The sequence below is a fragment of the Elaeis guineensis genome, chromosome 4 (assembly GCF_000442705.2).
Source record: "Elaeis guineensis isolate ETL-2024a chromosome 4, EG11, whole genome shotgun sequence".
Taxonomy (NCBI): domain Eukaryota; kingdom Viridiplantae; phylum Streptophyta; class Magnoliopsida; order Arecales; family Arecaceae; genus Elaeis; species Elaeis guineensis.
The window spans coordinates 42228256-42245613 of record NC_025996.2 but is presented as its reverse complement, the minus strand read 5'-3'; the positions used below and the strand labels follow the sequence as shown (position 1 = coordinate 42245613).

General features: G+C 41.7%; 2 protein-coding genes across 2 annotated transcripts; both read right to left on the bottom strand.

Annotated features, from left to right (window-relative positions):
* On the bottom strand, window positions 1-2491 carry LOC105034597 (pentatricopeptide repeat-containing protein At5g39350). The gene is given in 4 exon segments (XM_010909810.4): window positions 1-1179; window positions 1182-2087; window positions 2090-2236; window positions 2239-2491. Coding segments are annotated over 4 exon segments (2028 nt in total). The 5' UTR covers window positions 2303-2491; the 3' UTR covers window positions 1-268.
* A 10280-nt stretch (window positions 2492-12771) lies between these two features.
* On the bottom strand, window positions 12772-16364 carry LOC105034598 (proline dehydrogenase 1, mitochondrial). Its single transcript, XM_010909811.4, is given in 5 exon segments — window positions 12772-13096; window positions 13203-13443; window positions 14005-14022; window positions 14025-14646; window positions 15763-16364. Coding segments are annotated over 5 exon segments (1446 nt in total). The 5' UTR covers window positions 16279-16364; the 3' UTR covers window positions 12772-13047.
* Window positions 16365-17358: the final 994 nt, after the last annotated feature.

The window sequence follows — 17358 nt, the reverse complement described above, 5'->3', positions numbered from 1 at the left end:
TTCCTCGTAATTCATTGAAATATTCACTGACAATGTCTTCCACAAGCCATCAATTATCTGACTACAATAACTTTGTCAAAGTAATAATAATTCAGAAACATGGAACAATAAAGAAAACAAGGTTTTAGAAAATAATGAAACATCAGAAATGATGCCCTTGCCAAATAACCTACAATCTGGTTCGCCGTAACAAGCATTTAGAGAGCAAAATAGTTACTAAAGCCACTCAGCAATCTAATTTGACAATTTGCTACCAGTATCATCATGGCTATACATTCCTGACCTCAATTAAACTACATCCTGGCTCTTTCCTTAACCCTCTTTCCACCATCATTCTCCTCACAGATTCCACATCTTCCCACCTCCCAAGTGCAGCATAGATATTCCCCAATAACACATAATTCCCTGTGTTCTCTGGCTCAATCTCAAACAAGTGCTCGGCAGCTAACTTTCCAAAGTCCACATTCTCATGGATTACACAAGCACCAAGAAGAGCACCCCACACTGCATGGTTTGGCTCAAAAGGCATCCCTCTGATCAGTTCATATGCTTCCTTGAGCCGACCTGCACGGCCAAGTAGATCTACAATGCATGCATAGTGATCAACACGCAGTTTCATCCCATGCACCTTTAGCATTCTGTCAAACAAGCCCAGGCCCTCATCCACCAAACCAGCATGGCTGCACGAATACAGCACAGAAGTGCAGGTGACCTCATTAGGCTCTACTCCAGACTCCACCATCTGATCGAAAAGCCAAATCGCAGTCTTTGCATGCCCATGCATTCCATACCCAGCTATCATCGCACTCCAAGACACCAAATCCTTTATCGGTAGCTTATCAAAGAGCTCCCAAGCCATGCCCAAGTTCCCAGCCTTGGCATAGATATCAACCAAACCAGTGCTTGCCTCAAAACTCCCAGTGAAGCCCATCCTATATAAGTAACAATGTATATTCTTGGCTTGTTGCAAGTCTGCAGACTCTGCATAGGCTGGAAGGAGGCTTGCAATTGTAGCGAAATCAGGTTGTACTGCTTCTGCTAACATTAGTTTGAACTGTTTTATAGCATCTCCTGTCTGCCCATGTCGGGCATACCCTGAAATAATTGCATTCCATGTCCCTGCTCTTTTTGACCCCCTGGCAAACACCAGCAAGCTCAAGTTCATGCTATTGCATTTCCATACACGTCAATAAGAGCAGTCTCCACAATGATATCCAATTCAAGCCTCAGTCTGATACACAACCCATGAATGCATTTGCCATGCTTTATAGATGCCAATGTACTGCAAGCTGAGAGCAAAGAAGCCATTGTCACCGAATTGGGTGCAACTCCCATCAACTGCATCTGGCAAGAAAGAGCAAGGGCTTCTCTCTCCCTCCCGTTCAGAGCATACCCTCCTATCATCGCAGTCCATGAGACAACATCCCTCTCACACTTTCCATTATCAAATACTCTTCTTGCCTCCTCCAAGCTACCACACTTTGCATACATATCAATTAAAGCGTTTCTTACTGGAACATATCCTCCAAATCCCTTCTCCTCCACCAACTCATGGACCTGCAGACCCCTCCTTAAGTCCTTCAAATGAGCACATGCCGGCAGCACCGACACCGCAGTGGCCCGGTCAATCTCCACACCAGAACCCACCAACCGATCAAAGATCAAAACTGCCTCCTCATCACACCCATTTTGGACGTATCCTGCGATCATGGTGTTCCAAGAAACAACAGTTCTGTTGGTCGTACCATCAAACACCATCGTCGCCGAGCCCTTCTCCCCACAGTTCATGTACATAGCCATTAGAGAATTCTGAACATATTCGTTCGAACCGAACCCGGAAACCAGTGCCTTGCAATGGATTACACTCCCCAAATGAAGCAGCGAGAGATCACCACAAGCCTTGAGAACGAAAGGATAGGAGAAGTTATCGGGGCGGAGGCCGGAGGATACCATATGGGCAAAGAGGTGGAGGGCGTCGCTGTGGAGGCCGCATTGGACGTAGCCTCGGATGAGGGTGTTATAGAGGACGGAGGTCTTCATCCTCCTGGGAATTTTGTCGAATAGGAGGCGGGCATGGACGGTGTGCCGCAGAAAGAGTAAAGGGCTGCGAGTTTGGAGATGAGGGAGACCGAAGTGGAGGAGTTGAGGAGGAGACCGGAGGAGATGAGGAGACCATGGATTTGTTTTCCGGGGAGGAGGGCTTTGGAGCGGGTGAGGGATCGAAGGAGGGAGAGGATTGCGTTGCGGTGAGAGGGAGCAAGGCAGGAGAAAAATTGGAAGGGATGCAGAAAGGGCCATTCATTCACGAGCTACGGAGCCCAAGATTTTTTTTTTTTTTTTTTGGTTTTTGCCGAGTACTTTACTGAAGTGATTGTGGCCTGGGAGGCTAGGTTAGTGTTATACTAAAATCCATCTTTAAGACCTATAAATGTATATTTTGCAAACTTGAATAATTTTCGAGAGAAAGGAAAAGGAGTCCAATTATGTAGGTTCCCATCTAAACTAATATACATATATCTATCCATATATATACACACGCGCGGACGTACACCGACTCAGTTTTTGCAAAGATTTCCATCCACCTTATTAGATTGTTAAACCATATTAAATGAATAATTTTTTATTAATATTATTAATAATTATATATATTTAGTATCATATTATATCCATATCTATATGGATCATTAGATTATGATAATATTTTATTTATTTTTATTATATTTTTATAATTATGATGTATTATATAAAAATAAAAAGTACAATAATTAATAAGTAATTTGCTATATTGCAATTAACTATCGGACATAATAATTTTATATCTCTCATTATATGCAGTGCTGGAAGAGACAATGATAACGAGGAGGATGAAATAGAGACATAACAAAGGACAATGGTCGGCGGCGGCCGGTGCGACGCTTGGTGGGGTTGCCGCATGGAAGAAAGGACGGTAGAGGGTCGCGATGGGAGGGGAGTAAACAGCCTCCTTGTTTGCCATTCGGGCCCTCCTAAGAAGAATCCTGCTAATTTCAGCTGTGTTCGATTTTTTATTTTTATTTTTATTTTTTTGTGTGTACAATGGTAATTTAATTGGACCAAAAGCAAGGCATGTTGGCATGGTAGCACGAGTGAAAAAGTTTATTCTTTCTAAAATCACATTAGGATGAAAAGTAGTTACTAAGATGAGTCGGTTGGATGATTAGGGTCAAATTCCGTCACAGGTACAGAAATTGAAAGGAAAAAAAAAAAAAAAGGTATGCCAACAAACATTTCAATAGCAATCTTTCACATTCTTGTATCCCCGAATGGTGACCACACTTCGCGAGTACGATCAGACACACGTGCACACACGAACACGCGCGTATGTGCGCACATGTGTGTCAACAAATATTGCAGCAATCTTTTACTTCTTTGGATCTTCCTCTGATGACGGCATTGTGACCTGCCTCCCCACAAGTATCATATGTATTCGTCAACATTGCAGTGCCAATTTTTTATGACCATGATTCTTTCCCAAAGGTGACAACACTTGACCAATAACTTTTTACCTTCTTGGACTTTTTTCTCCCCCCATAAAATACCAAGGCAAGCTTCGCCAGCATGTCATCTTAGCACATCCATGGTGAAAATTTGACCTTTTAGTTGTCCTCCTGCGGGGTCCATTGCAGAAGGCCTTGGCTGCCAACAGTCCCTCCATCAAGGAGTTTGGTGGATACTTCTCCTGCCAAAAGTTCCCCAGCATTTGGGATTGAAAAATTTTAGTATTGATAAATGAAAATTTCTTGAACAAAAGATAAATGTAACATATATTAAATCCAAAATGCATATTATATTAAATCCATCAGCTCAGGTATGCACACCTTTAGTTGTTATGTGGATCAAGTCTAAGTTGGACAAGCATCTTCCGGTGGAAATTCCGATCTTTCGATGCTCATTAGTTCATTATTGCAACAGAGCAATACGACCATCTTGATTAAGAAATTCAAGCATAGATAGATATTAGCATAGGCTTAGATTTAGATATTTTCACTTTTTCATTTTTTAGGTTCATCTATATTTTATTAAACACCATGTTCTTTTTAAAAATAAACTAATGGCTGAATGAGCCAGAATACATTGGACTTCCAAAAGTAAATAAAAACTCAGTTCAGCTAATAACCAGCTCATTCAAGCACGGTTTATTTAACAAATGAACCAAGGCCAAATGTATATGGTCAAGCTTGACTTCAATTCAGATAACCTTTTAATAGGATCAGCCAAGCCAGAGGTGCTTAGCATTAATTTCAGCTCATTGTTTTCACCCCTATAACTAGGTAATAAAGTTTATAATTTCTTGCATTCACCATTGGTTTAAAGCTAATGTCAAAGCTAGTTTTGGATCCTATTTTAAGAAGGATTAGAGTCCAAATTTCATGCATTCGGTAAAGGTGAGATCAGGAAATTTCTATGGAAAATAAAAGGACCATGCATCATTTACAACCTTTATTAATGACAAATTCCATTAGCAAGGTACATGGAAAATTTTTATTAACCAAGCAATTGTTTAATTATTGCCTGCACCCAATTCCCTGTAGAGGTTGGTTTAAATTGAATAAGAAAGCTCTAGTTAGCATTGTATCTAGTTACCTATCAAAATCTGTTACATATCATTATTCATTTTAGAGATAGACGTTGTTGTCAAGATTTTAAATCTCGTGGGATGAAAATATTCTAGTATCTCTATAGAATGGAATGCCTCATAATTCCATCCTATCTCGATAGCTATCATAGTCATGCATCTTGATACATATCCTCCATCTCTTTCTCTTTCTTGTTTCCTTTCTTTCTTTCCATTTTTTCTTTCTTCCATTCTAATTATTCTTTTTCATATACCTAATACCTATTTTCTTTCCTTGCTTTTTCTTTCCTTTTTTTTTTATCCCTTCTTTGCTTTCTATTTTCCCTTTTCTTCCTATTTTTCTTTCCTTTCTTTTCTCTTGCTTTCCATTCTTTTTCTTCTCGCTTCCTTTTCTTTCTTTCATTTTTTTTATTTTTCTTTCCTTTTACTTTTTACCTTTCACTTCTTTTTTTTCCACTTCTCTTTCTTCTTTTCTCTCCATGGATGGATTTCGAAATTCTGATGTCCTAGTCTTATTTTCTGATAGAAATGAGATGGAACGGCTAAGAGAACCATCCCATCTAAATGGGATATAAAATCTTGATTGCTGCCCTCTATTTTTACTATAAAGTGAGCAAGTTTTGTTATCTCCACATGAATCTGTGTCTCAACAACTAGTCTTATTGATAAACATATAAATCCTTGAATTGCAGAAAATGATTGTCGCACCAATGCCATTAAATCAGCTGATAGATAACATAAACCTTCATCAATCATATTAATTCAACAAAACTACTTTTCTTATACAACTCACATACATCCGCAATTAGTTAAATTCATCTAACTATAAATAAAAACACATGCAAATAGCAAGACATAATCTAAGTCACTTGTAATAAATGTTGGGATTTTAAGTATGTCTTATATATTTAAAAATAGAGATAACTTGCATCTGATAACGAACCTTAATAACATACATAACAAACAATTGTACAGGCTTTGATATAACAAAAATTAAACTCCAATTTTATATTAATAATTTCATATCATAACAATGAACCAAATTGAACCAATGCCATTGATTCAAATATCTCCTTTGAGAATTCTGTTAAGCTACATATTTATAATACATACATTTAAATAAGTCAGGCAGCATAATATCATTACATAAAATGCACAAATGAAGAATGCAAATAACCAAACTTTCACTGAACAAGCATTAATATGAACCCAAAAAAGGATATCTAAATGAGGATCATAATACATTCCAATATATGCAATACTATTCCTACCTATGATTATAGAGTCCTATGGATTTATCTGCCTTCCACACAGAAATGAGACCTTTATTATAAACATAGGATGGTACAACAATTTGGTCAAATAATGTGCTAAGGAAATAGAATGAGAAGTGTTTCAAAGACTTAATCATCAAAGAAAGACATAATAATTCAATATGCATTTTTTTAGAATTAGAATGAGAAGTGAGATGAAGCTCGGTTAAATTTGGGGCAGTCAAGTTCAAACATCGATTATTTTTATCCAACACCTAATAACTTTGCCAACTTAAAAAATTCAGCACCATCAACACTTAATTTGTACTAGATCTATAGTTCATAAGCTGTCTACGATAATCCTCACATTTTAATTGTAGACATACTTATGATTGAAAAAAATAAAGAATTGAAAATAAGAGAAATCAAATCCATACAAAGCATTTCCACCAACATATTAAAGTTTGGATGATGAATGCTAGAGTTGGCCGAGGAACTAGAGAGGACCAAAATCCTGTGGGACTAATTTTATGGTAGTGCACTGTCAATCTCATTGGATGGTGTGAAGTCTACCCTCAAAAGATCAAAGATCTCTATGATGGATGTAACTTTTAGAAACCTATAAGTTCAAGATCAACACTACATCATCTGATAATGCTGAGACCACAACGGTGCTAACAAATCCTCTAAAGAATCTGAAGATAGCTCTTAGTCAGATTCCAAGAGAACTTAATCCTAAAGCCCCTCCAACAGCAATTAGGTTACCCTGGAAAGCTATTTTCTTCTCGAAACATCCTTTCTATGAGATAACCTTGTTTAGATATTTTAAGATTTTTTCATGTTTTTCTGGGACTTTATCCCGTATAAGGATGCCAAAACCTATAAATACCCTCTATGTATTCTAATTTTACACAAGTTGATGAGAATGTTTTTTTTGAAGCAATTCCATTCCTTTTCCTTAAGCGGTGGATTTTAAGTAATTAAATGGCGATGCATTTGGGGATAACAGCGGGACTAGTTCATGAAGTCCTTTACCATGGCATGGGCTTCAAGGCATCAGTTGCCGCTGAAATCTAGATCACGTTTGAATATTGTTGGAGCGGTGGCACGTTCTCTCGAAAAAAAAATCTGTAAGCAAGTCCCGATTGGAATTGGCTCCGGTAGAAATACTCCGACGCTCAAATCAGATTATACAAAAATAGAAGAGGAGTGTAGAAGATTATGGTTGCGTATCCTTGAGAGGTCCCCTGTAGGTTCTTTTATAAGATGAAATCATATAACTGTCGAGAGAGATCATGGGGCCGATTCAGGTACAACGTGACGGAACTCTCAATCGAAATTGATGGAGTGGTTATTGCATTTATCTTTTCTATTCCGGAGCCGACTGAAAGTTATAGGCGATTTTGAATTTTGAATTAAGGTGCAGGTGGGATTGGCCCTGCCTTTTTAGTTAAGAGTTCGGTATAATATAATGAGAGCGGGTACTGAGGGAAGGAAATGGTCGAGTTGGATCTCATCCAACGAGATGAGGATCGGTGATGCTTACAGCCGAATTTAGAACTCAGTATATCTAAGTATTCTGCTATCTGCAGTCATCTGTGTTGAAAGCCAGTTGTTGTAAAGACAGAAGTAAATATGATGACGAAGCTAAGAATGGCCGATCCTTGAATTCTACTCGGGACTGTGGCTAGGGTTCAAGGATCATCATAAGTCGAAGCTAGGATCGGACCATCTTACTGCATCTATAAGCTCATTCCTAGTCACTTACCCTTATCTTTAGCTCAAGGAGAAAATATCTCCCAATACATATCCTCTACTTCCGAGTCAGTTCGAATGAAGGGAGTACCAGAATTTCGATGGGTCGAAGACGCATCATCCTTTTCGTAAAAGTGGCGCATATACTTCTTGGGTGGACCAAGGAGTTATTTCAAACTGCAATCATGACTAAAAGGCAATTGGCAGAATCAAGGGAATGGCGCACCTCGTTTTCTATGTATATCATTAATTGGTTGACTGACGCCTCTCTACCATCTACAGATTGTGCTACGTGTCAATCATCGAACGAACAGATAGGATTCAGTAGCTGGATAGTTTTGATTTTTCATGTTTAAAAAGGAGGTCTGACTTTTTTTGAATGTTCTCAAACCTTTTTTCTCTTCCGACTTTCCTTCACATCTTGTGGGTTTTTCGGTTCGTCAGCAATTTTCTTTCAAACAGTCATCTTCATCTCTCAAAGAATCATCATTTTCTTCTTTCTTATTGCATCGCAGCAGGTTGGTTTCCCCTCTCTCTTTTTTCTATCTCCTTTTTACCTTTCTAGTTCGATTGTTTCTTGTGTCTCTAATGGCGGATTCTAGGAGTCATAGCGAAAATAGCTCTTTCGAATCGCTTTTTTCCACTTCTGAGGGAATTCCCGTTAGTAGAGGTGAGGAGCATAGCGCCACATCTTTTGCTCTAGACCAAATTGAATCTAAGTTGGAAGTTAGGGGTTTGAATTACATTTATGCTCGATACAAGATCCCAACCATCTTTGAATTAGAGTCTCCTGGTTCCAGTGGTAGAGTAAGCAATCCTCCTCTTGATAGGATAAGTTTGTATGAAGAGGCCTTTAAAGTTGGACTTAGGCTTCCTATTCACCCTTTTGTTGTTGAGATTTTTTACTTTTTTGACCTTCCTTTGTGTTCTGTCATTCTGAACTCCTTCCATTTTATTATCGATTTTTTGGTTCTTTGCTCTAGAGTCGGGGTCCAGCCTTCTCTATCCATTTTTTGCCCTTTTGTACTGTGAAGAGATATACCGAAGATCGGTGATACGTCTCCCCACCAAGGAGAGTCTCCACATTGATAAAGAGAGCTCCATCTTTGGTACATAATTGGAAGGTTTGGTTCTTTTTCATTTTCAATCTTTCTGTAGAAGATTGGAGATGTCCACACTAGGGTTGGTCGAGAGATTCTGACTTTTGATTTTCAAAATTCGGAGATGAAGATCTAGGGTACTCCACAACCTTGAGGAGATATAGGATTCTCCCACTCAAGAAGTTGCTATCAGAGCAGTCTCTCTTTAATGTTGGTGTTAGTCCAGCCGATCCCAGAGGTGAGAAAATCTTCATTCCTCCTCTCGATGCCTCCTTTTATTGCCTTCCATTGATGTTGAACTTTTTCGCAGCAACGTTAGGTAATAGAGAGTATTTGTTCATAGATGTGATTTCTTCAATTTAAGATAAACAAATTTCAACTTTAGATATATTTTCTTTGACAATTATTTAATTATATGAATGTAGGTGAGCTACATATTTACTAATTAAAATCAGATGACATTTAGAGTTGGTGTAAGAATGAGGTTTAATGGGGTTTTTCCTACTTTAATAGGCAAGTATAGTATTCAGCTGAGTTCATTTAGACCACTAGTTGAATGAAAAAGAATTGATATTAATGATAAATGGTGAAAAATACCAAAATTGGTCGGAAGGAAGATGGTACTTCTAGCCTTATAATTATTCCTCTAGTTAGTAAAATTGGGTGACTTACATTATTAAAAAAAAAAGAAAAAAATCCTTTTCATCTTATTTATTAAGTTTTATCCACTCATCTTCTCATCTTATTCCAACTCAAGCAGAGAGAAAGAGGGATGGAAAGAGAGGAGTGAATAGGATCCCAAAGAAATGGAAGTAAGAGAGGAGTAGGGTAGAAGCCTCAAGGGCTTGAGGGATTCAGTCGTTTAATGACAGAAAGACTTTCGGGCTAGATTGATGGAACATGGGAGGATAAGGCTGACTAGATGAGGATATAGGAGATCTTTGAGGGAAGGAAGTGAATTAGATATGGATGAGACAGTATCTCTATTTTGATCATAGGCAGCTCTTGAGAAGAAATAGGTATCATTACGTTTGAGATGGGTACAAGTGCAAATGAATCGAGTTGCTCATGAGCAGTTTGGGTTTAGCATGCTAATTTAGAACTCGTTTGAGCACAGCTTAGCTAGAAAATGAACATAAATGCAAAGATTTTTCAGATCTCAACCCATCTAGCAAACAATTTTCAAAGCTCAACTCATTTAAACACCTATATAGTCGATAAAGGTAGTGTGTAAATGCTTGACTCTGCTCGAATACACTCTGCTCAATGCTTAGCCTGGCCAAGCTTGAATAAGTTATATCGTGCTTGAGCAACTCATTTATTTTTCAAGCTAAGCTTGAGTAGTCTAGTATTAGTCTCAACTAGGCTCCACGGTTTGCATCTGTTGGGTATAAAATACCCACAGCCGAAGTCCTCAGCAGAATCGACTACACGACAGCTCCGTCCGGACTCCTACGGGAGCCGGGCTCCGTCACCGACATCGACTACATGACAGCTCCGCCCGGACTCCTACTGGAGCCGGGCTCCGTCCTCAACATCAACTGCTGGTAAGCCCCGTCCGGACTCCTACGGGAGCCGGACCTCGCCTTTGACTTTAATTGCAGGAAGACTCCGCCCGGACTCCTACGGGAGCCGGACTTCGTCCTCGACTCCAACGGCTGCAGACAGACTCCGTCCGGACTCCTACGAGAGCCGGACTCCGCCGACAACTTCGACCTCAAGTTGATTCCGCCCGGACTCCTACTGGAGCCGGGCTCCGTCCTCAACATCAACTGCTGGTAAGCCCCGTCCGGACTCCTACGGGAGCCGGACCTCGCCTTTGACTTTAATTGCAGGAAGGCTCTGCCCGGGCTTCTACGGGAGCCGGGCTTCACCCTCGACTCCAACAACTGCAGATAGACTTCGTCCAGACTCCTACGGGAGCCGGACTCCGACGACAACTTCAACCTCAAGTTGACTCCGCCCGGACTCCTACTGGAGCCGGACTCCGTCCTCAACATCAACTGCTGGTAAGCTCCGTCCGGACTCCTACGGGAGCCGGACCTCGCCTTTGACTTTAATTGCAGGAAGGCTCTGCCCGGGCTTCTACGGGAGCCGGGCTTCACCCTCGACTCCAACAACTGCAGATAGACTTCGTCCGGACTCCTACGGGAGCCGGACTCCGACGACAACTTCAACCGCAAGGGGGACTCCGTCCGGACTCCCACAAGAGCCGGGCTCCGTCGCTGACTCCGATTGCCGGTAAGATCCGTCCGGACTCCCACGGGAGCCGGACTTTCCACCTGACTTTAGTTGCAGAAGACTCCGCCCGGACTCCTACGGGAGCCGAACTCCGTCACCAGCTCCGACCACTGCCGAGATTCAGCCGATGGATCCGCACTCCCTGACAGACTGTTTTAACGGCCACGATCCTGCTCCACTTCCTGTGGCGGATTCCGCGCAGCTCCATCACTCCCTGACAGGCCGCAGTAACAGTCGCAGCTCTGCTCCACTTCCTACAACGGATTCCGCACAGCTCCACTACTCCCTGGCAGGCCAACATAACGGCCACGATCCTGCTCCACCTCCTGCGACGGATATCGCGTGATTCTCCCATCCGCTGGCAAGTCACGACAACGGACGCTGCTCCACTCCTCGCAACTGATTCCACGTGGCGAGCTACGGCAATAGCCACGATTCCACTCCACTACCCTTCGCAATAAATTCTGCCTGACTATGGGCGGCCCACTACCAGACGGTTACGAACGTCGCTATCAGTCTGTGGCACCCTCCGCCTATAAAAAGGGGAACCCCAGATACGTTATCATCTAAGCTCTCGTCTTTTTATCTAAAAATTCTGCTAAATTCTCCGTTCGAGCGCTCCATTCTTGTTGAGGCAGAGAACTGACTTGAGCGTCGGAGGGTCTTGTCGGAGCAACCCCACCTCCGGTTTAGACTTTCTTTGCAGGTCCCGGCGGCGATCGCGACTTCCTCAACTCCGGCTTCTCCGGCGCAAGCGGATTTTTGCACCAACAGCATCCATGGAGATGGGTGATGTTTTATTTCACCAAGCAAAGAATGAGAGCACAAAAAATCCAAAATAGAAGATTTTTTTTTTTTTCCTCGACTCTTCTTTACCTTTTAGTATTCTCAATCTAAATAATTTAATCCAAACAAGTTCAATAATTAGCTTACCATAAGGTTAAAGTTTCCATCGAATTTTTTCAATTCCATGGGCCATCATGGGAATTCAGTACGTCCAAACAGGCCCTACAGTTTTGCACTTTGCACATTCATACTGGTGATCTCCTACAAAGGAGTAGTTGATGCTGGGTCCTCTATGAAACAGGCAGGATGAAACTACTAATCAATCATAGCGTATGAATCGAGTGGAGGCCATGTGGGACATGCGACATCTTGGGGTGAGACGGACGTCAATTTGGCAAAGCAATGGGGCTGCGAATTCCTGTCCTTTCTATAGCCCAAGTGGCCGCAAACACTCGGTAATGAGCATGAAAAAGAACAAAGGGATGGCCACCCATCCTCTGGCCTCTTTGGTGGCCTCTCTGGCCAAAAGCCTATCTCCAGACAAGTCTTTCCCACTTGCTACCATTTGGCAAATGTGGCCGACAACTAAAAGATAATGTTGTAAAATAGTCCATTTATATCAATAATAAAAAGCGTTCTCCGCAAAGCAGCCAATAATACATCATCCAAATCTGAAATATATAAAAATATGGACATCGCATGCGATAGACAACAAGGAAATGAAGGAGCCCTACAATCATATATTCATTCTAAAATTTTAATTTATCCTCATGTACATGTGATGTGCAACGGCAGAACATCTATATATAAAAACACCTAAGTTCTTGAAGCAAATAATTTTCTTTTTCCTTCCCTTTCCCCCGCATGTAAGTCGCAAATGTGGCCGACAACTAAAAGATAATGTTGTAAAATAGTCCATTTATATCAATAATAAAAAGCGTTCTCCGCAAAGCAGCCAATAATAGATCATCCAAATCTGAAATATATAAAAATATGGACATCGCATGCGATAGACAACAAGGAAATGAAGGAGCCCTGCAATCATATATTCATTCTAAAATTTTAATATATCCTCATGTACATGTGATGTGCAACGGCAGAACATCTATATATAAAAACACCTAAGTTCTTGAAGCAAATAATTTTCTTTTTCCTTCCCTTTCCCCCGCATGTAAGTCTGCAACAACTCCAAATATAAACAAGCATTTATTTTCCTCTTCTCTCCACCCCCACCCTCATTTCAGACAGAATACCTAATTACACAATCTTCCATTCCCCTGAATTCTTGTTAAATCCTTTAAACTCTTCCCACTAGTGCAGTCTTACATCTCCTTGTTAGCTCCATCCTGTGAGAAATATTAGAATACATAAGTACTGCTATTAGAACCCGAATTGGTCGTTATAACAAAGTGAATTTAAGGAAAAGAGATTTGTTCCGAGTCCACCACATACCTCAAGAGTTGTCTGTCAAGTGCAGAGGAAGAAAGGAATCCCTTATTCTCCTCTGCTCTCCTAAGAAGGTAAGGAATAATTTGGTTCACAGGTCCAAAGGGAAGGTACTTGCTCACTTGGAATCCTGCATTTCTGAGGCCCAGAGAGAGCCCATCTGCCATCCCCAGTAGCTGAGCAAAGTGTAGGTTCTGGTTCCCCTTTCTGATCCCTAACTCCTCTGCCATTGCTGCAGCGGTTTTTCCTGGGAATAACATCATCAACATCATTTCGACAGTTCAAAGATCAAGAAATAACACATTTGTTATGATGCTTGAAAAATCAAAACACCTTAGCATGAAGATTGCTCTATGTTACCTGAACATCATGCAAAGCTGATCCATGCAAATCAAGTTTAGAACCGTTTTAGGTCCAACAAGAAAAAAATATAGACCAAATTCACCCACCTGGTTAGTAATTAGTCAAAGGGGATGGGCGATACCTGGATGTTTATACTCTATAAAGCAATATATTACATGCGCAATTTAGGTTCAGCGAACTCCAATAGTGTTGTTATAAAGAAAAAGAACACCAAACAAAAATTAACATTATCTTCATATTTCGATAATTATCTTCCATAGAGTTGTTACCTGATATCAAAAAAAAAAAATAAAATAAAATAAAGATATCTCACAAACCTAAAACACTGTTTTGGTGATTTGCATTTGGCTCCAGAATCGCACTTAATACTTATCTGCACAATTTCATATAAACAAGCTCAAATAACACCAGCATAATGGATCTGGCATGAGTTTCGAGAATTTACCAGATTCAATATTATGGTGGCAAGGACCACCGCACCAGCACCTCTCCTGACTCTTTCCAGCATGAACAGTGCACAATCATTATAGCATCTATGGGTTGCTTGAATGTTCTCGTGAATTGGAGAAGGCACTCCCAAAGAAGAAGCCAATTGGGTCTCCCTCGTCAAATAAGCACCTCTCACTAGCTTTACACCAATAGAGATTCCCTCCCTCTCCGCAGCTTGGACCACCTCTACCAACCTCTCCTTTGAGTCCCTCAAGTATGCCTGAATTGTTCCATAAACAACAGTTGGCTCCCCTCGATTAAACTGAATTGCTGCTCTGTAAGTGAAGTAGTCTATTGCGGGTTGCACCGATGCATACTCTGCATCAATCAACAAAGGTAGATTGGCTTCGGAACATCGTTCGCAGAGCTTTGACAGTCTTTGGTGAGCTAATTGAAGTTCACGCTCTTCTTCTTCTGTTAGAGGGTCTGGAATTGAAGGGGTCAGATAGAGAGGGCTGGATTTGGAGAAGATGGGAAAAGAGCAGGCCTTCCATGGAAGATGGAATGATGGGTCATTCTGCTCCCATCTCAACAAGTCACTTACCCTTTCAAGCAATGAGATAGGGCAAAGAGCTGTGATCTTCGCACAGATACTCACCTGTTAAAAAGAAGTCCTGTTAGATTGCTCAAATTTATGAGCATAATGAGAACAAAATTAATTGGCTGACTACATAATCGTTTTGGTGCTTTGGCAATTCAAAATTCACATGGAAATAATATTACTCTAACTAGAACAATCACATGCCATGCAAACATATTTTGAGTTTATTGGAAAATAGTGAAATCCAAGCCTAACTTTCCCATCACCATTATCAGTGCAAAGTGGCATGGAAAAAAGATGAGTTTCCAGGTGATCGACAAGCACGATTATGTCATTATAAACTAGCAATTAGGTGCCATTTAAATCCTAAAATCAAAAGGAACATCTTACTAGTTCTTTGTCATATAATTTAGGCATAAACTCAGAGTCTGCTGTATACAAGAAAGAAGATTTTTAACACCATCCTAGCTGTCAATCAGTTAAATTTCCAGCTACGAAATACCCTTATTAACAATGCTGAAACTGTGAGCAATCCAAGTTGTTGATGAGCGACTCTTATTCCAATGTCAGGTGTCACAACAATGACCTCGATTTAATGGAACAGCACCCAGCACCTCTATCTTGACCAAAAAACTGGCCGCACCCTTGAAAGCCCAACCAAATTCAAAGCGAAATCATTCCTAAGTAAGAGCAAAAGATTTGATTCCTGATGTAACTCCACTCGATTGTTCTAGTGTCACAACGGGGGAGTCATCTTGTTCAACCTGGATCATCCGCGGTGCACGGGAGGCCGTGCAGCCATGGATGGTCACTATCAGGAAATGGATAGCCATCAATTGTCCACGAGCACTTATCTTACATAATGCTGTGGTTTGATGGCCATTCTATCTATTTTTTGATGGCAACCATCCTTACCGTAGGGCACCCTGTGTGTTGTTTGGAGCTTAATCAGCATTCGGGAAGATTCCTCCCAACAAAGATTCCAATAGATCGGTACTAGCATTGAATACCAACCACTAAAGCTAATGCATGACTGAATGACATGAGCACATGTATCATATTAAATGCATCTCATTATACACGTGTCAATTCTCTGTATCGGATGTCCTGCACCCGATCCAGAGAGACCAGTCAAGTCTCAAGAATCTTCCACGAAAAGAGGATGCAACTCACCGAGGTTGGCGGGAGCGGTGACGCCATCTCCACCGTCTGTAGAAACCCATCCAGATTCCGGTCACACGCGGCACCGTCGGACGCGTCCTCCAGCCCGTAATCCAGGATCCCCTTCAACCCGACCTCCTCCCAGAGCACCCGCAACGTCCGGCCGGCCTCCTCCAACCCCTCGCCGGCGCAGAAGTGCCGGAAAACCGTCCCCCGGACCGCCGCGAGGAGAGCCGCGCCGCCGAGCCGGGTCGCGTGGACCGCTCTCGATCGCATCACGGCCGTTCCCAGGTCGACCACCGGGTCGAAGGCGAAGGCGTAGAGGGTGGCGAGGGAGCGGAGGAGGGACCCGGTCGGGACCGCGGCGAAGAGCCTCTCCGTGTCGGTCAGGTCCAGGATCCGGGCCGGCGGACCGTCGGCGGGTTCGGGGAGCTTTTCCGTCAGATTTAGCGGGGGCGAGGTGAGGGAGGAGAGGGATCGGAGGAGGTGTTGGGATAATCTCGGAGGAATTCGGGTGACGGCGGCCATAAAAAAAGAGAGAAGAATCCTCCCAACTCTTTCCTTCTATTCTATTGGGAGGGCAGCAAAGTTGGAGATCCTGGGAACGGAGAGAGGGTTTATTATATAGATAGGCGGGTGGAGGGTAATCGTGACTGATCAACTCCGGGAAGGAAACAAACAAGTTGTCCTGTCCATAATGGGATAACGGGTGGGAAACGCATGGGAAACGGTCGCCGTGCCAACGGACCTTAGGTGGGGCAAAAAGAGGAAATCGTTGCGGGAGGTTCCGTTTCTCGGCCCGAACCGTTTCTCGTTTCCACGATGACTCGGTCACACGTCTTGGCGCGTAAAGAGATTTGTTAAGCTGTGTTATGCTGATCCTCGGGGGACACTAAATGGAGAACAGAATCGATTGTTACCTGGCTATTAGGACAGGTGGCATGATTTCAGATGATTACGGAAGTGGGTGTAGAATGTAGTTAGCATTGACTGCGGAATAGTAATATAAAGAAAGATATGAGGGAAAGTCGGAGGCGTGCCGAAATGCGTAGGAGGCTGACTCATGACCGAGCTGGAGTTTGCGATAAGAGTCGCCGGACGTCCGTCCTTTTTTTTTTTTTTTTGGGTGCTCGTGGGGTTGGGGAGCGGAGCGGGGGTACATGTTGCCGGACATGGACTTGGATCCAACTATTTTATTCCGCGGAAGAGGGGAAGCGAATCTCTGGGATTTAGGTTGATGGGGGGCACGCAATTCCCTCTGGACCCCTTTTTGGTGGGTATGTATTATGGAAAATTTACCCACTTACCATGTTTACGTGCCACTGCAGGGACTCGTTTGATTCGCGGGAAAGAAGGAAAAATTTGGTCAACGCAAAAAAATTGAAGCAACCCCCTCTACTAATTTGGAATTTTCAAAAAAGGGAGATAAAAAAATAATATTTTTATCAAAATAAATTTTTCATATTTTATAGAAAATAATTTTATATGGATATAAATTTTTGACTTTTCCATAGAAAGGGAATTGGTTTTTTTTTCCTATAAAATTACCCTTAAAAACTTTAATACAATGAGGTAATATTTTTTATTAAAGATATAATATATATTTTT